At 51.1% G+C, this 27500-nt stretch overlaps 2 protein-coding genes across 2 annotated transcripts in view; both read right to left on the bottom strand.

Annotated features, from left to right (window-relative positions):
* Window positions 1–10543, bottom strand: part of dcaf5 (ddb1 and cul4 associated factor 5) — a 10894-nt gene extending 351 nt beyond the window's left edge. The window contains exons 1-9 of the mRNA XM_084482076.1: window positions 10150–10543; window positions 9296–9439; window positions 8482–8518; window positions 7499–7638; window positions 6873–7002; window positions 4640–4853; window positions 3129–3195; window positions 2660–2778; window positions 1–2250 (exon numbers count right to left, since the gene is read on the bottom strand). The exon at window positions 1–2250 is cut by the window's left edge and continues 351 nt beyond it. Of these exons, the coding sequence (XP_084338202.1) occupies window positions 502–2250; window positions 2660–2778; window positions 3129–3195; window positions 4640–4853; window positions 6873–7002; window positions 7499–7638; window positions 8482–8518; window positions 9296–9439; window positions 10150–10357 (2808 nt within the window). The 5' untranslated portion in view covers window positions 10358–10543 and the 3' untranslated portion in view covers window positions 1–501. The remainder of the gene's footprint in view (window positions 2251–2659; window positions 2779–3128; window positions 3196–4639; window positions 4854–6872; window positions 7003–7498; window positions 7639–8481; window positions 8519–9295; window positions 9440–10149) is intronic.
* Window positions 10544–11952: 1409 nt separating this feature from the next.
* pacs2 (phosphofurin acidic cluster sorting protein 2) overlaps window positions 11953–27500 on the bottom strand; it is a 26408-nt gene continuing 10860 nt past the window's right edge. The window contains exons 2-17 of the mRNA XM_084482146.1: window positions 26782–26872; window positions 24739–24810; window positions 24068–24192; window positions 23823–23955; window positions 23374–23478; window positions 23136–23242; window positions 21473–21627; window positions 20583–20693; window positions 19717–19825; window positions 18716–18748; window positions 16406–16448; window positions 16198–16240; window positions 15035–15173; window positions 14224–14447; window positions 13946–14059; window positions 11953–13143 (exon numbers count right to left, since the gene is read on the bottom strand). Of these exons, the coding sequence (XP_084338272.1) occupies window positions 13025–13143; window positions 13946–14059; window positions 14224–14447; window positions 15035–15173; window positions 16198–16240; window positions 16406–16448; window positions 18716–18748; window positions 19717–19825; window positions 20583–20693; window positions 21473–21627; window positions 23136–23242; window positions 23374–23478; window positions 23823–23955; window positions 24068–24192; window positions 24739–24810; window positions 26782–26872 (1723 nt within the window). The 3' untranslated portion in view covers window positions 11953–13024. The remainder of the gene's footprint in view (window positions 13144–13945; window positions 14060–14223; window positions 14448–15034; window positions 15174–16197; window positions 16241–16405; window positions 16449–18715; window positions 18749–19716; window positions 19826–20582; window positions 20694–21472; window positions 21628–23135; window positions 23243–23373; window positions 23479–23822; window positions 23956–24067; window positions 24193–24738; window positions 24811–26781; window positions 26873–27500) is intronic.

Raw genomic sequence — 27500 nt, 5'->3', positions numbered from 1 at the left:
TTAATTATTGTGGTTTGAAAAGTATGAATTCATCAAGTAAAATGTCTCCTGTTGACTTTAATACATTTCTGTAAAGCTGGCGTCTATGTGTTTAAAACACAAGCGTTGATAACTCATATTTTTAGGGGTCTGAAGACGGTTTAAACAAACATGCTAATCAGCACCTTAGCAAGAAATCAAAAACAAAAACACACCATCTCTCAAGGAATATAAAGCAGTTAATTGTGTGATTTTATACCAAACACAGGCTGGTAGATTTGTTCAGAGTAAGAACTAAAAATTTGATTAGCATCCTTATTTCATCATTCATCATCTTTTTTTTTTTGTTGTTGTTGTTTTTACAGAGACCAAGGACCAATGTCAGGAATCTAAATCCAACAAAATTAAAATAGTACGGCGGGCTTTCATAAACACCGGCGGTACTAGAACTTCACTTCCAGCACCACCGTTTCAAAATCGCTCATAAAAAACAAAACAAAAAAACAACAACAACCCAACAGTTCATGTCTTAGTCTTTTTCTCTGTGGGGGACGCCCCGGCCTCGCCCTCCCGGGCGCAGGTGTACGTCCGTTTCAGAGTGCTCGGTGCAGGGGCCCTGGAAGAGGAGGGGCCCTCCTCCCTCTGGAGCCTCAGAGTGCTCTGTGCTGGCGCTCTGGACGAGGAGGAGGAGGAGGCGGCGCCCGTCTCCTCCCCGGGCCCCGTGGAGGGGGGGCCGCCCCCGGGGCCCGGAGCAGCGGGGCCCCCGAGGTCCGACAGGGGAGTCCGGTGCTGCCCGTTCATCCCGGGGCTCAGCGGGCACGGGGACACCCGGGTGATGTTCACGGCGCCCCGCACGCCGCCGCACTCCTCCATGCTGTCCGAGCTCTCCAGGGCCCCCCTGCTGCTGCTGGCGGCGGCCCGGACCCCGGCCCGGGAGAGCGGCCTGGGGACGCCCCCGCCGCCGCCCACCTCCTCCTCCTCCTCCTCCGGGTGGCGGTGGTGGGGGAGGTGGTCGCCCGCCGGGCTCCGCGGGGACATGACCGGACTGGAGCACACAAAATCCGAGGGGCTGAGGGGTCCGTCCTCGCCGCGGGATCCCGCCCTGCGCCTCCTCCTGCGCTTCCTCCGGGCCCCCCGCCGCCGCCGCTGCTGCTGCTGCTGCTGCTGCTGCTCCCCGCCGGAGGAGGAGGACGCCGACGAGGACGCCGCAGACGAGGAGGAGGAGGAGGCGGCCGACGACGCCGGGTCCTCCACGGTGATCTCCGGGTAGCCGCAGGAGTCCAGCGCCGAGAAGAGCGCCTGGGCCGAGTCCGAGCGCTCGCCGGCCCGGGAGGCGGCCAGCAGGCGCCGGCGCCGCAGCACGCTGCGCTTGGCGTTGCGGAGCCGCTGCTGCTGCTGCTGCAGCTGCTGCTGCGCCTCCCCGTCGCTGCTGGACGAGGAGGAGGAGGAGGAGGAGGAGGAGCTGGAGCTGGAGCTGGAGGAGGAGGAGCTGGAGGACGACGCCCCCCCGCCGCCGGGCAGCGATGGGGGGGAGGAGGAGGAGGAGGAGCCGGGGGTGCCGGTCAGGGCGGCGTGCTCCCGGGGGCTGGGCGAGCGGGGGCGGGGCATGGGGTCCAGCCAGAACTCGCTGGAGTCAGAGTCCTCGTTCACCAGGTCCAGCAGGAAGCCCGAGTGGTGGCGCTGGCGCCGGCCCCGCCGCCGCTGGCGCCCCGCCCCCTCCACCGCCGCCGGCTCCTCCCCGCCGGAGGCGTCGGGCCCCACCAGCGACGACGACGACGACGAGGAGCGGGCCCCTCCGGTGGCGGCGGCGGCGGGGGCGGAGGCTGCGTTCCCGTGGCGCCCGGCAGCTGTGGAGGAGGACGAGGCGGCGTTGCCGGCGGCGGCGGTGGCAGCAGAGGCCGCGGAGGTCGCTGTGGCGGCGGCGACGGCAGCAGCGACGGCGGCGCTCGCCACGCTGGCGGCGGCGGCCGTGGCGGCGGGCCGCGTGGAGCGGCGCCCGCGGGCGTGCAGCTGCAGGATGGCGCCGTCGCTCAGGTAGCTGTCCGAGTCGGAGCTCCAGCCCTCGATCTCGCGGCGCACCAGCGAGTCGAAGAAGGCCATCATGCGCGGGTCCTCCTGGATGGACTGGCTGACGTAGTCGTGGGACAGGCCGCTGCCGCTGTTGAGCACCAGGCTGATGTACTCCTCGTGGGTGTACAGGGAGCGCGAACGGTCCTCCACGCGGCCCTCCAGGTCCCCCAGGCTGTCGGGCTGCTGGTAGGGGCTCCACAGCTGGGGGGGCACACGGGTGGGGGGTGGGAGGGGGAGGGGGGGGGGGGGGGTTAATGAACGTGACGGGCACCGGTTGGGATATTAAAAGGGGTGATGTCCTGCCACCAGGGTGCGAGTGGGATTGTCTATTACAAGCAGTTTGAAAATCCTTTTCCTGTGATTTAGTGACTAGCGGGCCACAGTCGTTTTCTACGGCCCACTGGGTAGGCTGGTAGGCTGATCTGTCCGGCGTACACGGCCACTCATGATGCCACCAAGGCACAGGGAGAGGCAGATTTTCCAAAGGGCTTGTAACGGCTGATCACACACACACACACACCTGGTGGCAGGACATCACCCCCTTTAAAAAGTGGTACGGTCATTTGACTATTTAGCTTCGTTAACTTCAACGCCGCTGCAGGGTCCTCACCTTGATCACCTTCTCCACGCCCGAGGAGCAGATCATGTAGGTGTGGGGGTTGAAGCGGACCTGGTTGACGATGGAGCGGTGGCCCTTGAGGATCATGAAGGCCCCGTTCACCACCCGGCCTGCGCACCCCGACAGGAAGACATGATGGGTACGCTGGGGCGGGGGGGGGGGGGGGTTACGTCCCCACACAGTGGGGTTTGAACCCGTGTTTGAAATCGTTCCCTATCACGGATATAGTGCACTATATAGGGTGCACTATATATATATATATACTACAAAAACTACAAAAAGTGTTACCTTGTTCATTTTTGGAGTGTTCACGTGTAGTATAAACTAAATTATGTATACTAAATTATAGGCTATTCCCCACTATTCACTTTGCCATCGGCGAATAATTGTTAAATAGAGATCTCTAGATAGAGAACATGTAGGTTTGCTGGCAGAGGAACGGAGTAAAGGAATCACTCACCAGCCTCGGGGTCTTTGGGGATTTTCCACATGTAGAGGTTGAAGTCATCAGATCCCGACAGGATGTACTACAGGAAGGACAAACCCAGAGAGGAAGTTCTTTCAAAGTAAAACCCCAAAATGGTGCTGATGACAGGGTATATGTGGGAAATGCACCGTTTTTACCACAACCCATTTCAACCAGCCAGTTGAAGATAATCATTTCAGTATAATTATTGATTGATATCCGTTAATACAAGCATATAATACACTTAAACGACTCATGAATTCATATTAATAATTGCATGGTAACATGCAAGTATTAGTAATTACAGTCGTATGATTACTTGAACATACACCACATTGCTAAGACTGCATCAGACCGGGTGATTCTAGGTGAGCGCTGTTGAAGAGACGACATTCTGAACATTAAATAGCTCTCTGTCCTTGTATTTACTTTGACTATCTATTCCTGGTCGGGGTCACGGAGGGGGGGTGGGGGGGGGGGTGGTGGCCTGGAGCCAGGCCAGAGGAGGAGCAGAACATAAGGAGGGAGACACCATGTAGGGCCTGGAGGTCCGTCAGCAGATCACTAAACCCGGCCCTGGACCCATCCTCACCGGGCCTGTGACCTGCTGCAGTGGCTCTGCCGTCAACCACCCGACACTAGTCCAAACAGCTTCTAAACGTCTTATTAACTACTGCTAGATGTCTTCCAAACTTCTTCTTAATGTCTTTTAAACTACAGCGAAATGTATTTTAAAGTACTACTAAAATAGCTTTTGTAGAAAACCGGTCCAAGTGATGGTAAGATTATGCCACAGGAAACAAGCTTCCACAAACAAAGAATCAGCGCTTCTGAAATCAAGCTTGGTTAAAAAAAACCCCAAAAGATGCAGTTTTACTATCTGACCACTAGGGGGTGGACAGGACACCCCACTACAAACATGTGGTAACGGCTGGAATCAAAAGCACCCCCCCCCCCCTTTATTAATCCCAGACGGGTCATTTGCGTTAGGGTTCTTCCTGGGGCAGCCCGTTACAATCATGGGTGAGTTTAAGACCGCAAAGAGAAGAAAGACAGAGACAGAGAGAGCGAGACAGAGCGAGAGAGAGAGCGAGAGAGCGAGAGACAGAGCGAGAGAGACAAATAAAATAGTGTGTGAGTGTGTGTGTGTGTGTGTGTGTGTGTGTGTGTGTGTGTGTGTGTGTGTGTGTGTGTGTGTGTGTGTGTGTGTGTGTGTGTGTGTGTGTGTGTGTGTGTGTGTGTGTGTGTGTGTATGTGCACGAGCATGTGCATGCACATCCACACACCCATGTGTGTCTGTGGGTGTATGTACATGCTTGTGTGCGCTCGCGCGTGCGTGCGTGCGTTCATGGCATGCATGTGCATGTGCACGCACACACACACACACACACACACACACGAGCATGTGCACACACACACACACACAGGAGCATGTGCATACACACACACACACACACACAGGAGCGTGTGTGTGTGTGTGTGTGTGGGGCAATATGGGGCGGTACCTGGTCCTTGTCGCCGGCGAAGCAGCAGCTCTTCATGGTGCAGGAGTTGAAGTAGCCCTGGTTGTCGAACTGGTAGCTGGGCAGGCGGGAGTGCAGCTCGTAGAGGACGGGCGGCAGGCGGCGCCGCAGCGCCAGCAGCTGCGTGCCCGTGCTGTTGAAGCGCACGCTCATGGCGCTCTGCAGGGACATGTTGCCGCCGTAGCGCAGCAGGGAGCTAACGGCGGCGGCGGCGGCGGCACACACACACACACACACACACACACACACACACACACACACACACACACACACACACACACACACACACACACACACACACACACACACACACACACACACACACACACACACACACACACAGTGGAGGATGGTGATGGGAGGCTAATGCTAATGTTGCTCGTAGCGTGACCGAAGTTAAAAGATGCGGCCGCTAAGGTTTGAGAGTCGTAATGAGAGAGAGCCGAACATTGATACTGATACTTTGAAAAGACGGTGTTGTTAGTGATAATATTAACAACATTGCAAGTCAAACATTGCTATTATCAACATATTGGGTTAGGCAATAATATTCTGAATTCTAGAAAAAAAATAAGCGGTTAATCCGTTATTATGCTTGCAAAATGTTGATCACATTGAGACCAATTTAATGATCCCGGGGGTTTAACTTCATTACAACATCAGTTGTCCCCAAAGTAGGATTGGCCACGGAGCCGACGGCTGGCCTCAACAACACTGCCCTCTGGTGGCCACAGTCCGTATGTCAACATATTCATTTGAACTTGATCTCAATACTCACTTAAAAACAGAAAATTCAATGCACTACTGTAGATCAACATCAATGTTAGCCCCTCCGAATTGAACTCCCACTACCCCCAAAACAGCTCATCTAAACACACCAGTCAACCCTTTTACCGTGCGTTCTCACCAAACGCGACGGGGCGGCACGACTCCATACAAAGTCAACGCAGAGAGGCGTATCAGGTGACATTTCTCGCTAGGAAAACCAGCGGCAAGATTTGACTTGTGGCGGCGTGGCATGAACGCCCTTGTCACGGGCGAGGGCGTTCACGAGGATTTGCAGCGCGACACTTTCGCTCGAGTTGAAATATTTGAACTTTTGCCGCGACATTTGCGTGATGACAGCACAGATCAGCTGGAGACTGGAGAGTGATTGTTGCAGTTTGCGGCTCCCGGAGCGCTATATTTAAGCAATAGATCACGACAGGCTGTGGTATATGGTCATTATACCACAGTTAAGGGGCGTTGTCCGTCCCGACGTGCAGCGGAGGGACGGCGATCTATTGCTTTTATAAAACGGTTACGTAAGTATGGCGAAATGAAAGTCATAGACACCCTCAATTTTGAAAAAGCGAGAAAGTCTGAAAAGCATTTTTTTTAACGAATACAAAAAAGTAGTCCCTCCTGACTGCCTGCAAAGTGTACGGCGGTTGCTATGCAACACACTGTAGCGTCCTTCAGAGAGAAGGCTAGAGACGGTAGCTTGGTTCGCCGGCAATTTAGCCTACTATCGAGCAGTTCACTCACCGTGTGCCTATTGCTTTACAACATTTTCACCCTCTCCAGCAATCAACATGTTTTTAGGCTTCAGTGAACTACGCTATCGCTTTTATATATAAATAAACAACAGTTCAAGTTAGGCGCGGAGTGATACTGAACTCTGTAAACTGAACGGGCGTCATAGCTGTGTGTATACGCTCAATATACAACAGTTGGGAACCAATCAGATCGCTTGATTTAAGCCACCCGTTTTATAAATAATATTATATCATATAATATTAAATGTCTGTATAATATAATATATAATATCATGGCCAAAAGCCGGATGATATTATGAATAGACTGCGTCGGGTTAACCGACATCTCTGGTGCTTCCACAACAACTCAACTTCCTCAGACACACGCGACTATATCCGTGCGTGATAAAACTTGCACAAATCACTACAGAGACGGATTATGACTTTTTGACTCGCGCGACAAAACTCATGCGACACCGCGACCAGGCGACAAATGTGTCTTTTGGTGTGAACGCACAGTTACAGTCCATATACAATACCACTCGCAGACTAATCATACGACAGCTCAAAACCTGCCTTTACAGAAGACCCCCGTCCCCACCCCGTCCCCCCACACCGAGGTGAGACCAGCGGCAGGATCAGCAGATCCAAAATGACCACGGGGAGGGGGGGGGGGGGGGGGGGGGGGCATGTCCTACCTGCGGGGCTTGCGGATGTCCCAGAGGCCGACGCCCTCCTTGGAGTTGGCGGTGGCGAGGAGGCGTGGCTCCACGGGGTTGAACATGACGCTGTGGAAGGCGGACGGGTAGCTGGCCAGACAGAAGGGCTCTGCGGAGGAAGCCACCGTCTCATTGGTCACGTTGTTGACGGTTGAGCGGTTCGCGTTCAAATGTTAAGGCGGTAGACGAGACACAGAAGGCGTGTTTTCATTCCGCAATAGATTACCACTAATAATAATAATAATAATAATAATAATATCACAAAAAGATAGGAGACTCAATTAAGACTAATTAAGATGAATTATTTTTACATTTTCGGATGACTTAATAAAAATGAAAAAAACTAAACTGATATCAATGTAAACTTAATGTTAACATTAGCAAAAAGTTTACGTTGATTGAAAGTCAACGTTGACAAAAATGTAAAAGTTTACAACACGTAAACTAAATATAAAAAACGTGTGTAAACGCATGATCCAAAATAACAAAACACGCAACAAACAGCCCCGAGGTAAACAAAGTAACCAACAACGCTCGGAGGAACACGACGGAGACGGTCCGGCCCCCGTCTCCGCGGCGACCGTCTCCGGCGGCGACCCACTCACCCCCGGTGGGCGGCTCGCGGGTGTCCCAGATGAGGACGCGGCCGTCGTCCGAGGAGCTGGCGAACACGTTGTCGTTGACGGGGCTGACGGACAGGCTGTACACCGCGTCGATGTGCAGGAACACGTTCAGCGTCTCCCCCCTGAGAGAGAGACAGAGCGCACGTGAGCGGACAAGAGAGCGCACGTGAGTGGGCAAGGGAGAGCGCATGTGAGTGGGCAAGAGAGTGCACCGTGAGTGGGCAAGGGAGCGCACGTGAGTGGGCGAGAGAGCGCACGTGAGTGGGCAAGCGTCACGGTTGGAGGTGGCTCATTGTCATACGCACAACAATTACTGAAGCAGTCGCCGGCAAATGCAATTCTTGAGCCTCAGGCTCCTTCCACAGTGAGATATAAAAAGTCAAAGTGTAAGAGAAACACAAGTAAAGACAGCTGAGACCTGAATAAACAAAAATAAATAAATAAATAAATAAATAAACAAACAAACAAACTACAATACTGGACATGAAATACTTAAAAAATATCTTATAATGACTAACTAATGTATAAATAGATAAACAGTTGTGAAATGTAAACAGACATTGTTGTACAGGTTGTCGACTGTTATAAAGTGGCATAGTGGTGAGCTAAATCGCTCAGGGGCTCAACAGTTCTTTTGGCCTGTGGGATGAAACGGGCCCCGGGTCTGGTGGTGGGAGACCGGAAGAGAGCGTGCGTGGACACGAGAGCGCACGTGGTGCGTGGACACGAGAGCCCACCTGCGCAACACAAAAGACGGCTGGAGGTCAGCGAAGACGTGCACGCTGGCTCTTGTGCACGCACCCTTGTCACCATGGAGGCGAAAAAGAGCCTGCAACGGAAGCTTGCCGTGCAAGCTCCTGAGCGCGAGTCCTTGTCGCCATGGCAGCGAGAGGTGGCGACGTAAGTGTACATTCTGCTGTGATGTTGAGAACTCGTTAACGTTCGGAAGGTGTTTGCAAACTCACCTCTCCACGTCGTGTAGGATCACCTGCTCGTCATTTCCTGTGAGGGGGGGGGGGGGGGGAGGGTGAGAGAGAGAGAGAGAGTGTGAGACACACAAAGAAAACATGAAAGTGGTTTGAAAAGAGTGCCTTCAAAACTCGTTTTAAACAACAGCTTCAATGTTTGGGGTTCAGAAATGGCAATTGTGGTCAAATCTGTTATATTCGTTGTTTTAAAGTGCAGGAAAGCTAGTCACATGGACACACAGAGTGGTTAAGGTATTTATCTGGAGATAATAAACCTAGAGGTATTGGGTGGCAGAATAGTGTTATGGCTACTGGCCTGTAGCCATTACCTGCTCCGGAGACCTCACTGTAAACAGGAAATATCTACCTACTCTGTCACACCGACACTGTGCTGTTGCAGGAATGAAACACATGGCTTTTACAGTAGTCCTTCCCCTGACCCTAAAGCCAGTCATGCTGATGATGTTTTCCTAAACCTCAAACTTGGGCACCAGCAGGAAGTAAATGATGGTAAATGGGCTGCATGTATACAGCGCTTATCTCACCAGTGGCCTCTCAAAGCGCTTTACAACATTGCCTAACATTCACCCATTCATTCACACATTCACACACCGACGGCGGAGGCAACCACGCAAGGCGACAGCCAGCTCAACAGGAGCAGTCAGGGTGAGGGCGTCTCGCTCAGGGACACCAGCTCGACACTCTAGGAGGGAGGGAGGCTAGGAGGAGCCGGGGATCGAACTAGCAACCTTCCGGTTACCAGGCAGCCACCCCCGCTGTACCTCCGGAGCCCCCAATGCCGCAGCCTTACCTCCAGAGAACACCTTGGTGTTGGTGCTGTCGAAGGCCAGGCAGAAGATGTTGGACAGGTGCTCCCCTTTCAGTTTGACAGGCTTGGTGCGCCCGTGGATGGCTTTCTCCATGTGCCACAGCAGCACGCGCCGGTCGTCTCCGCCTGGGCGTGAAGATTCAACCACAACAGTTTAACTATGGTTAAAACATCATGCGTTCACAAACCCTCACCATAACGCCTCCATTCAAAATGGAGCAAGGTTTGACACCGTTCCCACGCAAAACAGCATGCAGCATTGACGTTTTGGATGCGTGACCTCTGTGCCTATCAACAACAGCTAAATCAGTACCTGGGTTTTAGTTCATTTTAAGTCTTATTCAAAGTGTTCATGGAAACCTTTAAAAGACCCCCACTTTATGCCCCCCACGTGAATATAGCAGGCGGTAGTGACGTCACGGCACAGTAAAAAAAAACATCCACTCTCCAAAGACCACAAAAGGTGCCAAGGTTCAACACACCTAAAATCAATAATAAACACATGAATTCGTGCAATCCACTCCAGACAATAACATCCACCAAGTTTGGTTCAGAGGCAACCGCCCGTATCTGACACGGGGTCGCGTTTGATCGCCAAGTGACCACGTTAATGGAGAAGTACGCAGGAAGGGAAGCAGGGTTTGACGTTAGCCACATTAGCCAACGTAGCGGTGGTGGATCGCCAGATTAGCATTAGCTCCGCCGAGCCGCCGTCCGCCTACAGCCGGGCGACGTTAGCAGGGGGGGGGGTGGTGGTGGTGGTGGTGTAACAAATAAAAACAAAAGAGCCCGATCCTCTACCTCTACCCCACAGCCCCCGTGGTCTGTCAACCCACCGGACACCAGCCAGTCCCCTCCGTTGTTGGAGAACTCAATGGCGTTGACACAGCCGAAGTGTCCCAGCAGGTCCTTCTTGAAGAGACTTGTGCAGCCGGCCAGCCTGCGTCTCTGGAAGTCCTCCTTCATCAGGGGCTGTCCGCGGAGCCGTCTCTGGGACAGAAAGCCCAGGCAAGAGCGCATACCGCATCCCTTCAGCTCCTTCATTTTCGAACCACCTTCCTGCTGCGAACGCGTCTCCTACAGGTCCCCCGCCGTCGACATGGCTCGGCTGTCTGTCGGGGCTACTATCGCGGTTATCTCTGTTGCATTGGGTTATCGCGCACGACTGTGCTTGCTTAATCCCTCCACTACATCACGCTGCTGCTGGCTCCCCCGCAGTCTGTGTGCGCCACCGCCGAAGTCGACCGACGTTGTGCTACTCTCTACCCACATCGGGGAGCTTCCTGCTCCGGGTGCAACGCGTCGCTCTTTCTCCCCCTGGCTGTCACTCAGCGCGAGCCCTCCGACACATGACCCCACTCTCACCCAGCAAGGCCAATTAAGGCAATTATTCAACCGCAATTTGGGGTTGATTTGTGTGTGTGTGTGTGTGTGTGTGTGTGTGTGTGTGCGTGTGTGTGTTGTTTTTATGTCTGCAGGACACGTTTTTAGTTTTGGTTGAAATACTTACTAAACTCTGTTTTGGGTTATTTTAAAAAGGTGCTATAGGCCTATTAATCAAGTTATTTATCTTAACTTTGACTATTATACAATAACTCAAATAACCCCAAATCAAACAAAAGAGCCCACATGAATAGTGTGTATAGTAGTTTTATTACTCCCAATGTTGGGATTACAGTGGGAACGCGTAACAAGCCTTGTCAAGACAATTACAAAAACAAAGGGGCTAAAATGTCGTCTAGAAATCAACAATGGGAAATCTGTTGTTAATCCTGCTGTGCCCCACCTTCACGGCGTCGGCTCCTCCCTGCAGAGTAGACGTTCAGAAGCCCGACCCTCGACGTGTTTTCTGATATGATGACAAAGCAGCGTCCGTCCGAGACATCCAGTCAGGTTTATTAGCGACACCAGACTCAGCACCATAAGCCAGGGGCGGAGTTGATTTGTCAGAATTGGGAAATGTAGGCACTTATTAAAACAAAATTGGCAATGGATATAAATAAATGGCATTTCAACAAACGATACATTGTCAATATTAGTTGAGGGTTTGTTTTTTTTTAAGTAAAAAGGGAGACAAAAATCTAAATCATGTTATAACACTGCTAAACCTTTTTAGAAACGCAAACACACGTCAACAGCTAAATTGATGCTTGTCCCATTGCTGCCATAGTAGTGTAGGCCTACCAACTTACTAATTATGGGTTTGAGTTGATTAAGATGTGTCCGTTTTATAGAATAGACCATTAAAGGGGGTGGGAAGGGGTGGGAAGGGGGGGGGGGTTGGGGGTGTTTATGGTTTGGGGGGGGGGGGGGTGGTCCATTATGTAAAAACCCATAAAACTTGTGATTCGTGTTGTGGTTCTGAGTGGCATATGAGGGGCCTACCGTACTCCGGGTGACCGGTCTACTGGCTCGTTTTCTGGATTGCATATCAACGTTGTCTTGTGCGATTGGTAAGCTCGGATGGACTGACTACAGTGCGTTTAAATACTGGTCTAAAACCGGGACATACGTTTCAAAAGTGCTTTACATTACAGTGCCCTCAGGGGGGCGGTATGTTCCGGGGGGGGGACAGACTTGTGGAGAGGTCTAGGTCTTACCTGGTGATAGACCGGAGTGTGTTGGGAAAACGGGGGGGACAGTGCAGAGGTTTTCGGAAATGAACAAGACATTCGTTAGAAAATACATCGGTTGATAAAAAAAAAAACCCTGAAGCTTTGCCCTTTTTTTCGTCAATATTTTTGCAGCTATAACAGTTCTAGGAGTTCTCCATTCCTTCTTTTTTAGTTGAACTTAATTTAAATCTTGTGCTATCGGTTTGGTTGTCAGAAGAACAGTAGCCTTTTTTTTTTTTTTTCACCGAAACATCGTCATGGAGACATCATTGACACTCAAAAATCATTGAGACAAGGTGCATCTTGGGAAAACAAGGACAGCTGTAGCCCGGAGAAGACGGGACGCTTAAAACAAAGAAAGGAAACCCACAGGTAAGGCAGAGCCTCCATCTTGACATTGTTCGTTGTTGACCTCATCCACCGGGCGGCCATGTTGGTACGCCGGCTGGGGGGAACCTTCTAGAATGAGTCGGTGAATCTGTGACGACTCAACGGTAAGGCTAAGCTCTAACTGCCACATGGGTTTGGGGGAAACGGAATGCGGGACTAAGAATGGTGTGAGTCGAGTTGTCATGGTTTCCAGAGATTCTAGAAGGTTCCCCCCCTCCCCTCCCGATGAACACAACACGGCCGCGCTGCGAAAAAGCTCTATTGCACACTCCGTACGTCTTCCAAAGCTTTGTTCTTCATCTCAAAGCAGGAGGAGGTTTGAGTCGTCGTGGCGACCACGTCCGGACAGCCTCGGAAAAAACTCACAAACTGCAAGTATTCAAAAACCAAACGCTCAATAATAACGCCAAGCCGCGAGCGAAAAAGAGAGGGACAGGAAAACACTACGACGTTAATACTCAAATCACACATCAGTTTTCATCAGTTTTCGATAAAATAGGTTTTAAAAAGGCGGGGAAGGAACTCTCCTCAAGAGGCTGTGTTTGCCGAGCGTCGTTTGGACGTACGTAACAAATAAAATTAATAATAAAAAATAATATGCAAACATTATGACAGGGGGTAGCGGCGGGGGGGGGGCGCATGGGGTCGGTGTGTGTGTGTTTGTTTTAAGTCTTTTTGGGGGGGGCCGGCGGGGGGGGGGGGGCCTCTAGTAGGGGCCCTTGGTGTGGCCGAAGATCCCGATGGGGAAGTGCTTGACGTGGGAGGACCACTGGGCGGCCAGCTGGAAGAACTTGACGTCGTTCCACTCCACGCCGTCGATCAGCACTGCAGCGGGGGGGGGCAAACCGACAAAAAAAACAACACAAAACTTTATTTACAATCCACAGCAACCGGTAAGTCATGAGACAGATGACAGGAGAACAGGAGAAAGAGTCAGAAAACGGAATACGCTGGGATATAAATCTTTTTTTGGTTTGTTAGCTTGTTCCAGGATGTTACTCCCATGCAATGTTTTTTTGAAAACAGGTGGTAAATAAGTAGAGGGAGGGTTATGTTCTGAGAATGGTCCTCAAACAGGTGGTAAATAAGTCGAGGGAGGGTTATGTTCTGAGAATGGTCCTCAAACAGGTACGTCATAAGTAGAGGGAGGGTAATCTTACAAGAATGGCCCTCAAACAGGTACGTCATAAGTAGAGGGAGGGTAATCTTACAAGAATGGCCCTCAAACAGGAACATAATAAGTAGAGGGAGGGGGTTATGTTATGAGAATGGTTGTCGAACAGCGTATGATAATTGTGCATCATAAGTAGAGGGAGGGTATGAGAACGGTGCATCATAAGTAGAGGGAGGGTATGAGAACGGTGCATCATGAGTAGAGGGAGGGTATGAGAACGGTGCATCATAAGTAGAGGGAGGGTATGAGAACGGTGCATCATAAGTAGAGGGAGGGTATGAGAACGGTGCATCATGAGTAGAGGGAGGGTATGAGAACGGTGCATCATGAGTAGAGGGAGGGTATGAGAACGGTGCATCATCATAAGTAGAGGGAGGGTATGAGTACGGTGCATCATCATAAGTAGAGGGAGGGTATGAGAACGGTGCATCATCATAAGTAGAGGGAGGGCACCTCTCAGCATGGTCTGCTGTTGCTTGGCAGTGCAGATGAGGCGGCTGATTCCCTCGATCAGCTGACTCTTGCTCTCCACCTCCTTATCTTTACTCTTCTTTGGTAGGAACATGACTGGAGGAGGGCAAAAACAGACCTTTATGGTGGTCGGCTTTTTTAATCACTCTCAAAAAATAAAATCAATGGTCCGACATTTCATGAGACAAGACGCGGTCAAAGCGCGACACAAATCTCAAGTTTGACGCCTCAGACCGCGGCGCAGCGGCTCCTGCCCTCACCCTTCTTGTTCTTCTCCTTGGTCACCACGGTCATGGACATGGTGGGCAGCGAGGGGCTGCCCTCGGCGCCCCCCAGTGGCAGCCGGCTGACCTGCAGCGAGCGGAAGGTGCACTTCAGCGTGTTCTTGGACGAGGCGTCGCGCTTCTCCACGTCCTTCTTGCGCTCGGCCGGCGCCACCCAGTAGTCCACCTGCAGGCCCATCAGCTCCCCGGGGCCGCCGCAACTAGGAGCGCACGCACGCACGGAGACATGCACGCACGCATGGAGACGCGCACACACAGACACGCGCGCAAGCACAACACACACGTAAACATACAGTTGGAGCCACAAGTTAGCCTCTAGTTTGTTTGTTTTTCTGTTTTCATTTTCTTCTGCGTGAAACTGCCACAGCGTCTCTCATGCCAGACGTATATTTCACAATTATTCGCCGGAGGCAAAGTGAATAGTGGGGAATGGCTATTATCATAGCTAATAGGGCTATTCCCCACTATTCACGGAGCCTGAGGTGAATCATTGTTTTAGTATATACTACACGTGAACACTGCAAAAATAAACAAGATAACACTTTTCGCCGGGATTTATTTGTTTTTATTAGTGTGACAATTGTCACATAAAATATCCAGAGTTTGAGATCTCAATCATGGGATATTACCCAATATCCCGAGATAGCAAACATCAAATTGCGCCAGCTTAGGAGGTTCACGTGTAGCATGTACTAATTACGTTCATTCAGGATTGGACTACAATCTCTCTCGTGTCCTCACAAAATGGCCCCGCCCACGAAGACCCCGATGCATTGTGGGCATGTACCTGTAGGCGCTGAAGCTGGTGTGGACGGACGGCGAGGAGGGGGGCGGGGTGGGCGAGGCCTCCTTCAGGGAGGGGGACCCCTGCGGGGGGGTGGAGGACAGCATCGAGGAGCCCGGGGGCGCTGCGTCGTCAGAGTCACCTGGAAGAGGGGGGGGGGGACGGACGGACGGACGGACGGACGGACGACGACACCCGTCAACACCAACGCGCTCCGATAGCTTTGACATGCAGCAGCCCTCACGTCTTCGCCACTGTGATGACACCAGGGCTTGGGGGGGTCTGACCCCCCCCCCCACCCAGACCAAAAGGTTCTGGGTTCAATCCCCAAGACCCACAGCCCTACATGGAGGCGACCCTATACCTGCTCCTTCATGGTGTGTGCGTTGTGTCTGGACTGACGTATGTAGTGTAGAGTACTGTAGTCCACTTTGGATAAGAGCGTTGATTGCTTGTGTTGATTGCTTCTAGTGATGCGATGTACAGCCGAACTCTCGTCATTTGATATATCCGAACAATGATGGGATATATCCGAACTCTAGTCATGTGATATATCCCAACTCTCGTCATGTGATATATCCAAACTCTCGTCATGTGATATATCCAAACTCTCGTCATGTGATATATCCAAACTCTCGTCATGTGATATATCCGAACTCTCGTCATGTGATATATCCGAACTCTCGTCATGTGATATATCCGAACTCTCGTCATGTGATATATCCGAACTCTCGTCATGTGATATATCCGAACTCTCGTCATGTGATATATCCGAACTCTCGTCATGTGCTATATCCGAACTCTCGTCATGTGATATATCCAAACTCTAGTCATGTGATATATCCAAACTCTAGTCACGATATCCGAACTCCCGTCATGAGATGTATCCAAACTCTAGTCACGTGATGAATCCGAACTCTCGTCATGTGATATATCCGAACTCTAGTCACGTGATGAATCCGAACTCTCGTCATGTGATATATCCGAACTCTCGTCATGTGATATATCCGAACTCTCGTCACGTGATGAATCCAAACTCTCGTCACGTGATATATCCGAACTCTAGTCATGAGATAATTCCGAACTCTAGTCATGTGATATATCTGAACATCAGTCGTGTCATGTATCCAAACTCTAGTCATGTGATGCGTGTTCTTATATCTTGCCTGACGTGGCTGAAGCCTGCTCCACCATCCCGACCTTCACCATCTGAAGACAACGGGCAGAAGACGAGGGTTAGAACCAGCAGAACCACAACCGGCTTTCATTCATCTGCAGACAAACGCTGCCGCTGCCGCCCCCCAAATCCACCGACCCCACGTGCACTAAATTCACGTGCACTGTTGGTTTAGAGAAGGTGTCGCCGGGACTTACCCCGACGAAAGGGATGAACTTCTGGCAAGACTCCTCATCAGGGCTGGGAGGCAGAGTTGGAGACCAGAGAGAGCAAGAGAGAGACAGAGAGAGAGAGAGAGAGAGAGCAAGAGAGAGAGAGAGAGAGAGCGAGAGAGAGAGCAAGAGAGGAGAGAGAGCGAGGGTGAGAGAGAGAGCAAAAGAGAGGAGAGAGAGAGCGAGGTTGAGAGAGAGAGCAAGAGAGAGGAGAGAGGGCGAGAGAGAGAGGAGAGAAAAAGAGAGAGAGAGAGATAGAGACAAGAGACAATGAAATATCAACCTGCAGTAGACAGAGTATCGTTCCGCGTGATTCGAGGAAGCGAAAAAAGGTGAAATCAAAAGAGCCGACAGCCCAGAAGCAGAAGCGACCCGGTGTTTCAACGGTGGAAGACGTTACTATTCATCACTAGTTCCTACGGGTTAGTCCCCTCCATCATCCCCGACAACTAGGGTTAGTTATTTCCGGTGAATAGCGGAAAACGATGCAGTTTGCATACTACATGAGTCGTCGACCAACCAGAAACTACACCCCGTCGAAAGGCATGCTCTGCTGGAAGCCAGGCTAGGGAACCAGGAGAGGGAGGAACCCTCCAGCGAGATCATGCTGTCATGATTCAGCAGAGAGCAGCAGACATGCAGACCCCCCCCTTCCCCCCCCCCCCCCCCCCCCCCCCCACCCGGGAGAGAAAAGACCACATCTTTCAGAGCAGGAGGAAAGATATCGAGGGGGGTTCCCTTTGGGATCAGCCCGGCATATCAAGACTAGCAGCAGATTATTAATCAGGAATTAAGACGACGACAGTAAAAAGGCTGCGGGGTAAAAGGAATAGGTGGAACCAAGGAAGTAGACAAGTTTGACAAGACTGCGGTAAAAGAATAGGTGGTAACCAGGAGGTAGACGGTGGCAGTCTGAGGTGAAAGAATAGGTGGTACCCAGGACGTAGACGGCGACGATCGCACGTGGCACGGGAGGAGCAGCAACCGAGTGATGGCGCTCCCACATGCACTACCTGCAGTAGCGGTAGTGCATGCTAGCTACGGCTAGCCAACAACAGTTAGCTACGGCTAGCTAACGAAGGGGCAAAAAACCATTTTTCCCGGGGCTGACCGGAAAAATAGCCCTGTTGGGCGCCAGGCAGCTAGCGGCCGGGGCTAACCGCTAAGCCGCTAATGCTACGTGAGAGGGTTGGTGCTCTTGCCTTGAGGAGACCTGCCAGCGGCTCCCCAGCGAGGAAACAGAGAGACTACAGAGAAGGAAGAGAGTGGACAGGAGAGAGAGAGAGAGCAAGAGAGAGAGAGAGAGAGAGAGAAAGGAAAAGAAAAAGAGCGAGAGTCTACACAGCATCCCTCTCTCTCTCTCTCTCTCTCTCTCTCTCGCTCTCTCTCTCTCGCTCTCTCTCCACTACCATCAGAGCACAACACACTCCAACTGAAAAAAAAGGATCACATTTAAACTCATCCACACAACCAAGCGTACATGGCCTGCCTTCACCTCGCTGCTCAGGCGGGGGGGGCGGGGGGGGGGGGTGATCGTGAATTGATGTGTGAGGTCTTTTCTGTGGCGCCCTTGATGTGTACGTCTGCTTAAAGCGCACCCAAACGCTTAAGGTCAAACCACATCACCAAGCTAGGGTTTTTGTACGTTAAGGGACATTACTAAACGTACGGTCGTAGTTAACAAAAGAAACAGGGATCTTATCTTGTCTTTCGTACATTCGTATCGTGACGTAGTAGATGTAGACGCAAGCCAATAACAGACAAGACACTGGGGGGGGGGGGGGGGGGGGGGAGTGGGAGACAGAGGACAGGAAGTAGAAGGGTTTGACAGGAAGAGGCGGGGCCAAGAGGGACGAGAACACAGAGCTGACAGGAAACTGGCTCCATGCCACTTTAACACGTTGATACCTGTCGGAGAAGTCAGCGAACGTTGATAATTGATAATTGATCATTCGTTGCTCCGTACGAACATCGGAATGACACAATGCTTTTTGGCACTTTGCTGATACGACTGGCTGATACATGCTAGTAAAAATCTACATTTTCATACCCTTAAGAGGTCAATTTTTTTTACGTAGCACAGTTCTAGATATGGACATAGCAGTCGTTTTTTTTTACGAGTTAGGAGCTTTTCAGTACTGGACGCTACACCAGACGGTCGTTAAAGTAGCAGGCAGCGGAAGGAACCGGAAGGAAGGCGGGTCGGAGGGGTGGAGAGGAGGGGTCGTCACAACACACAGAACCAAGCACAGGGTCTCCAGCAAACACACACAAACTCAAGCGTAGCCACAATACCTTACTGCAAAATCAAAATGAAAGCTCTTTTTCCTTCAGAGACAGAAAAGAACGAACAAAGAATAAACAGGACAGGGAAAAAAACACATGTTATTCCCACACAGAGATGGAGACTACGGTTTAATGACACCTTAACATGAGGATAAACACACAACATGTCCCTGAGACCAAACAGTAGTTAGGGTTATATTGTTATAGGGCTGTGTCTTCCAAAATGTCTTATCGCAAGCTAGGATTCATTGTTAAAAACTCATGCTCTCACCCTCACCTATGTTGTCTTTGTTAAAACACTAACCCAACGGATCAACATGTTGTTAAAACACTAACCCAACTGTTAAAACACTAACCCAACTGTTAAAACACTAACCTAACTGTTAAAACACTAACCTGTTAAAACACTAACCTAACTGTTAAAACACTAACACAACTGTTAAAACACTAACCTAACTGTTAAAACACTTACCCAACTGTTAAAACACTAACCTAACTGTTAAAACACTAACCCAACTGTTAAAACACTAACCTAACTGTTAAAACACTAACCTGTTAAAACACTAACCTAACTGTTAAAACACTAACCTAACTGTTAAAACACTAACCCAACTGTTAAAACACTAACCTAACTGTTAAAACACTAACCTTACTGTTAAAACACTAACCTAACTGTTAAAACACTAACCCAACTGTTAAAACACTAACCTAACTGTTAAAACACTAACCTTACTGTTAAAACACTAACCCAACTGTTAAAACACTAACCCAACTGTTAAAACACTAACCTAACTGTTAAAACACTAACCTTACTGTTAAAACACTAACCTAACTGTTAAAACACTAACCTAACTGTTAAAACACTAACCGCTGAATAAGAAATCTAACATAGTGCGGGTTTACAGAACAAAAAGTTCACCTTCACCCACACGAAACTCCCAGTTCCCGTTCGCACATGAAACCCACGTGTGTGTGTGTGTGTGTGTGTGAGCAGGCTAACCCAGACCTACCTCTTCTGTTTGTAGGTCAGCATGGCCTCTGCTATGGGGAGCTGGTGGGCCCCGTTGGCCCCCAGCATGTACTGCGTTACCCTGGCAACCACGTCCGGGCTCTCCTGCGCTGTTGGGGACACAGGAAGTGGGGTTCACGGTCGGCGTGGCAACACGACACCGAACCAATCGATGGACGCGTCCGTCCGTACGTCCGTCCACGGTCACTTTGTCGTTTATTTGAAACCCGGGGCTCAATCTTACACGTTGCGACTTCAATTGATCAATTTAAACGTATTAACAATGAACTCATATTTCAAGCAGACACCAGTTTTAATCACAAGCTAGCTTAGAGACCTATAAAATCGTTTTTTCCGTTTCATTTTTTTCAGATTTGTTTTCTGCATTGGCTCAACAGTTTCATAATAGTCTATCACTCTGCTCTGAATTTACGGTTAGGGTCGATATTCTTGGTTTCTAAGAGGACTTGGCCATCTTAAAATGCCCTCTTTAACATGTTTCTCAAAGTCATGACGATGCAACCGAAACTCCCCCCTCCTCCAAACACCCTGATCTGAAAAACAGCCTACTCATCTGTAAGGTCAGCACAATAATCAGGCCTACTTTTCTTTTTCATAGATTTCAGCCAAATTATGGACAATTGTGCAAATTCTGCGATATTCCACATTTTACAGTTGATTCAATTTCCGGCACCAAAATCCCACGATTCCGTCTGCGATTTCTGCATCGCAAAAAAAAATAAAGAATCTCAGGGCTCTACTAGCTGTAGCTGTAGTGTTAAAAGCTGGTCGTCCATCATTTTCAACGAGAGCCCGGGTTCTGGTGTCTACTGGCCCCTGGGGGGGTCCCCGGCGGCCGCCTCCTACCCACGACGGGGGCCTCGGCTTTGTGGAAGAGCTCCCTCCAGGCCGCGTCCTGGAACAGGCTGTTGTAGCGGTAGTCGATGGAGCCCAGGTACTTGGAGACCGGGTGGGCGCCTGGGCAACACCACAGAGGAAGAGGAGGAGGAGGAGGAGGGTTAGGGCGGGAGAGAGAGAGAGGAGAAAGGGGGACAGAAGCCTAACGTAAGACCTCTGATGAGACCTTGGTTTGGTAACTTGCTCAGTGATGTGCTCGCTGTTTGTAAATGCTAAATGGACTGCATTTATACTGCGCTTTTCTAACTCAAAGCGCTTTACAATATTGCCTCACATTCACCCATTCATGCGCACATTCACACACCGACGGTGGAGTCAGCCGCGCAAGTCGACAGCCGGCCTCTTCGGGAGCAGTTAAGAGTTTAGGCGTCTTGCTCAAGGACACTTTGACACTCGGCTAGGAGGAGCCGGGGATCGAACCAGCAACCTTCAGGTCACCAGCCAACCCCGCTCTACCTCCTGAGCCACACGCCGTTTGTCCGTCCGCAGAACGGCTTCCTTCTCCTCCGCTGGAGTTCCCTCCTTTATTCCTCTATTATCTTTTGCTCATGATACACGTTCTTATTCAATGATTTTATTTTGTGTTCACTCTGTAAAGCGTCTCTGAGTATGTAGAAATCAGCTATGTCAATTTGAATGTACTATTATTATTATTAAAAGACATACAGTGAAATCAAATCGAATCTCACACAAACCAGTGACTCAGGAACCGCCTGTGACGCCTTTAACCTGGACTAGTAACTGGTATTTAACCAGTACTACGAAGACGACACGAGACGGTCAGAAGAGAAGGGAGGTGGGGGAGGGGGAGGGGGGAGGGGGGGTGGGGGGCTACGCACCGAGGGGGATGATGAGGAAGCGCATGTATCCCAGCCAATCGGGGGTCTTGTGGGAGAGGTGGTCCACGAAGAGGCGGAGCACGGCGCTGAGGTAGTGCTGGGGGCCCGCCACCGCCACCTTCATGGGCACCGGCGTCTGGGAGTTACAGTTACAGCTGGGGACAGAGGCACAGTGTTACAGCTGGGGACAGAGGCACAGTGTTACAGCTGGGGACAGAGGCACAGTGTTACAGCTGGGGACAGAGACACAGTGTTACAGCTGGGGACAGAGACACAGTGTTACACTGGGGACAGAGGCACACTGTTACACTGGGGACAGAGGCACAGTGTTACACTGGGGACAGAGGCACAGTGTTACAGCTGGGGACAGAGACACACTGTTACACTGGGGACAGAGACACTGTTACACTGGGGACAGAGACACTGTTACACTGGGGACAGACACACTGTTACACTGGGGACAGACACACACTGTTACACTGGGGACAGACACACACTGTTACACTGGGGACAGAGACACTGTTACACTGGGGACAGACACACACTGTTACACTGGGGACAGAGACACTGTTACACTGGGGACAGACACACACTGTTACACTGGGGACAGAGACACTGTTACACTGGGGACAGAGGCACAGTGTTACACTGGGGACAGACACACTGTTACACTGGGGACAGACACACTGTTACACTGGGGACAGACACACACTGTTACACTGGGGACAGACACACTGTTACACTGGGGACAGACACACACTGTTACAATGGGGACAGAGACACACTGTTACACTGGGGACAGAGGCACAGTGTTACACTGGGGACAGAGACACAGTGTTACAGCTGGGGACAGAGCCACTGTTACACTGGGGACAGAGACACTGTTACACTGGGGACAGACACACTGTTACACTGGGGACAGAGACACACTGTTACACTGGGACAGACACACTGTTACACTGGGGACAGACACACTGTTACACTGGGGACAGAGGCACAGTGTTACAGCTGGGGACAGAGGCACAGTGTTACAGCTGGGGACAGAGGCACAGTGTTACAGCTGGGGACAGAGGCACAGTGTTACACTGGGGACAGAGGCACAGTGTTACAGCTGGGGACAGAGGCACAGTGTTACACTGGGGACAGACACACACTGTTACACTGGGGACAGAGACACAGTGTTACACTGGGGACAGACACACACTGTTACACTGGGGACAGAGCCACTGTTACACTGGGGACAGAGCCACTGTTACACTGGGGACAGAGACACACTGTTACACTGGGACAGAGACACTGGGAGTTAGACTTACACAATGACAGCGAGAAAGAGAGAGAGAGAGAAACAGAGACAGAAAGACAGACATACATAAAGACAGAGAGACACAGAGAGAGACAGACAGAGAGACACACAAAGAGAGAGACAGAGAGACACACAAAGAGAGAGACAGAGAGACACACAGACAGAGAGACACAGACAGAGAGACACAGAGAGAGAGACAGAGAGAGAGACACAGAGAGAGACACAGACAGAGAGACACACAGAGACAGACAGAGAGACACACAGAGAGAGAGACAGAGAGAGAGACAGAGAGAGAGACCGACAGAGAGACACAGAGAGAGACCGACAGAGAGAGAGAGACAGAGAGAGGGGTTTACGTACAATCTCTGGATGCGGGACACGATGGTGTTGAAGGCGGCCTGGATGTCGGCCGTGGTGCAGGTGCAGACCACGGGGAGCTGGTGGTTCTGGAGGACGTCCGCCAGGTACTGGGAGACGGGGAGAGACAGAGCAGCACACGTTACGTACGTTACAGCGCCCTTTAGGACTCAAAGAGCTCTCCTGATTGTGTGTGTTGAGGCCCCCCCAGACCCCCAGACCCCCCGGGGGGCCCGCCCACCTGGCCCTGCCAGTCCGAGGTGTTGACCAGGATGATGCTGTCGGGCAGGTGCTCGTCCGACACCAGGATGTGGTTCAGCTGGTCGTACACCGTCTTCCTGGGGATCTGCGCGGAGGGGGGGGGGGGGGGGGGCGAAACAAACGCACCCGTGAAGTGATGATGAATGGTGTGGCGCGAGTAGCAGGTTCGCAAAAAAATCGCAAAAAAATCGAACTTCTTAACTCGCGTGCGAATATTCTCGGTGCTATAATATTATATAGGTGACTTTCCGAGGTTCTGTTCAGGTTTTCACCCCGAATTGAAACCTATATCAGTGTTATACAAAGACAACCAATAGGACGCCCGCTGCTGTATTGACCATGTTGCAGCAGCACCAGGTTTGTGGCAACACCACCAACGCAGTTCGGCCCTGAATGAAAGGGCTATCGGCCGCAGCGCCGCCCTCCCACCTGCAGGTGGCAGCGCGTGTCCAGGGCGCGCTCGTTGTCCAGGCTGTTGGCTCTCTCGTTCTGAGGTCTGCTGGGCTGCCGCTCCTTCAGAGACGTGCTCCGGCCCCGACGCCCCGCCAACTTGGGCTCCTGCCTGCGAGGATGGGTTCAGGTCCAGATTCAGATAAAGTCACGTTTGGTTTATGGTTTATTAGTTTTGTCTTGGCGAACCCACAGTACACATGTTCTCCAACGCGTGTTTTTACCTGTTGGATGAAATGATGAGCGACTCTGTCTTGGTCATCTTGCCAATAGGGGGCAGCCTCTCCAGAAACATGTCCATGTTGTCCATCTCTAGCTCGGTGGTGGGGGTCACGACCCCTGGCTGCTCCTGGAAGACGACGCCCCCCCCCACCCCCCAAAGAATCAATTAGCATTTATCACATCACGTTCTGGAATCTGTTAAAGGTGACATATTATACCACCAGGTGGCAGATTTTCAAAACGGCTTGTAATGGCTAATCACATTCACACCTGGTGGTATAATATGTCACCTTTAAATCGCACACATTTTCCGGGGCCAAAACGGAACGAAACGGAGTTCCATTTCTGACCACTAGAGGGCAGAAAAGGTCTGCTCACCGTCTACTAGCTTTGCATCTCCTCGTAATACAAATCCTATCTACCGATCTTCCAGAATTTGAATTAATCGAATTTGGATTTCAATACACGGCAAAAACAACACAGGGTTCACCACAACACACGATGGAGGAATTAGACACATTAGTGAGTTTACTAGTGTTAGAAAAATAAGTGGCCGGAAACAATACATTATTAGCAAGCAGTGAGAGATTGATACGACCAAAATTAAAACTAGCTCATGACGATCCCTACCACAGTACAGCTGAACAACGCACACCCACAGGGAAGTACTCACAAAGGACACGTTATCAGACACACTGTCCGCTGGGAACTTAGCCCCGACCCCCCGCGTATTCTCCGGCTCCACCTGGGGGGGGGGGGGGGGGGGGGGGAGGCCAGCAGTTAGTCTAGTGGATGAGGTTCAGGGTTAGATTCCCAATCTCTGCAGTCTCCCTGTGGGCATCACAGAGTGTGACTCCTACCTGCTCTTGAACGACATGAATCTGAATTCACTGTCTAACCCCTACCTGCTCCATAATGAAATTAATCTTTTTCACTGTCTAACCCCTAACTGATCCTAAATGACATCAATCTGAATTCACTCTTTACCCCTTCCTCTTCCTTAATGACATCAATCTGAATTCACTCTTTACCCCTTCCTCTTCCTTAATGACATCAATGTGAATTCACGGTCATCGGTTTTTAATCCCAAGCGTCTTAATACAAAGTAACAGTGAGTAGCAGCCATGGTTTAATTAGTATTCTCCATGTGGATTGAAGGTCTTCCTCCAGAGGAAAAAAGGAGATTAGCAGTCATCATTTGACTCTGCTCTGCGGTGCCTTAATGATGACTCGCTCGTTTGTCCTCCAGGTGATTATCACCTGGCCGTCTCTGGGGATTACCCCTGCTGACTGGGGGTGTGGAGAGGCTGTGTATCTATGGGTCAAGTGTTTACCGCCTCAAACCCCAGCAGCCACTCTGTCTGCCCTCCGGTCCGACGAGTTCACCTCTTCTAGAAGCTCGGGTTTTGTATCAAGTCGGTTAAACGAGGTCAAAACTCCTCCTGCCTCGTCTTGTAAACTTTCTGCTAAAAGTCAACGCAGAGGACGGCCACGTTAACGGGGGATTTGAGCACCGTCGTGGTATCTGTACCGCGACTCTCGCTGACACGGTTCTGTTAATGCCTTTTAAACACCCGGCCGCTTAAGTCCGGACCTCGGGCTGTGCAAAGGGGATGAGGGGGTAGAGCGGTCTGGGCCGCGCTGACGCACTGTTTGTGGAGTCGGATTAAAAACAAAAGGTAACTCGGGTTTAAACCCGCGGGGCGTTTCGCTTCGGCACGCTCAACGACACGTTCCCCGTTCCCGCTCCGAGCTGTCCTCGATAACCACTGCCACGACCGGCGACCCTTGTGTGTGTGTGTGTCGGCAGGGGAGCTGACACACACACACACACACACACACACAGCGTACCCCGCAAGGATCAATGACTGACTTGATTACGGCCATCTCATTATTGGCCTATTTGATGACTGCCTATTGGAATAGATATTGCATATTCCGTCCCCCCCCCGATAAATACTACAAGTCTGTAGAGCAAGGAGGTGGATGGAGGATGTTTTTTCTTGAGTGGTAAATAAGGGTTACCGTGGCAACAGATCATCCCTCCCCCTCGTCCTCCTCCTCCCCCTCCTCTACCTCCCGCCTCCCCCCAGGGATGACGGAGGCGCCAGAGTCTGCTCCCCCGTTGGCCCGCGTTGTCTGATACTCCTCCACTGGGAGAAGGCGCACCCCCACCCCCACCCCCACCACCACCCACCCCCCAACCACACCTCCACCTCCACCTCCTCCACCTCCACCTCCTCCACCTCCTGCTCCTCCTGAGTGGAACCAGCAGCATTAGTAGCTCACGGCTCCCTGGCTGGGTAGTGCGCGGCTCGGGGGTTGGGTGGTGTTATTGAGCTAGTGGTGTTTAATAGTGCACAATAGTGGGGTTGGATGGTGTGTTCGTCATCGTCGTGTTTTCTAGTGTTTAGTGGGATTTACCAGTAGCGGGTGTTGAGTAGTGGTGGTTGGGGTTGAGTAGTGTTGAATAGTGTTTCTCAGCAGCGTTGAGTAGTGTTGAATAGGGATTAATAATACAATAAATAATAATAAAATAGTGTGTAGTCATGTTTAATAATAACAACATTGCACAGGGTTAAGTAGTGCTTAGCCATGTTTAGCAGGCGTGTTAGTGGTAGTGGTTGGAACAGTAACTAGTGTTAACTAGTGGTTGGAACAGTAACTAGTGCTAACTAGTGTCGGGTGTTGTTGAGACAGTCCAGGGGCCCCTCACCGGACTGGGGGGCTCCCGGTGGCTCCGGCTGCTGTGGAGGCTGCCGATCTCCGTCTGGGAGCTGGAGAGAGACAGACCCTCGAAGTAGGGCCTGGAACACAGAACCACAAGGTCAGGGCCTGGAACACAGAACCACAAGGTCAGGGCCTGGAACACAGAACCACAAGGTTAGGGCCCGGAACACAGAACCACAAGGTGAGGGCCTGGAACACAGAACAAAGGTGAGGGTCAGGATCCCTTAACCAGGTTAAGATATGCACCAGGTTAAGTTTCCATTAACCAGGTTAAGATATACATCAGGGTAGGATCCCTTAACCAGGTTAAGATATGCACCAGGGTAGTTTCCCTTAACCAGGTTAACATACAGTATACACCAGGGTAGGATCCCTTAACCAGGTTAAGATATGCACCAGGGTAGTTTCCCTTAACCAGGTTAAGATAATACACCAAATGGAGATGCCCGCTGAGAGGGAGACAGGGGGAGAGAGGGGATGACACAGCAGGACCTGCATCAGATCCATTACTGCAGCAGGGTAAATATTGCTGGAGGCGGGACGGCAACGCTTTGACCCTGGGAACAGCAAGCCTCCATTTCTCCTGAGGGGTCACTTCCCTCTGACCCTTCAGGAGGAATGGAGAAAGATCCCCACACTTCTTAAAGAATAACATCTGAATTTGAATCTTGTACATTTATGTTAACATTTACGGCTGACCAATTT

This window comes from Micromesistius poutassou (assembly GCF_964030765.1).
Source record: "Micromesistius poutassou genome assembly, chromosome: 17".
NCBI lineage: Eukaryota > Metazoa > Chordata > Actinopteri > Gadiformes > Gadidae > Micromesistius > Micromesistius poutassou.
This window is presented reverse-complemented; position numbering and strand designations above follow the sequence as displayed.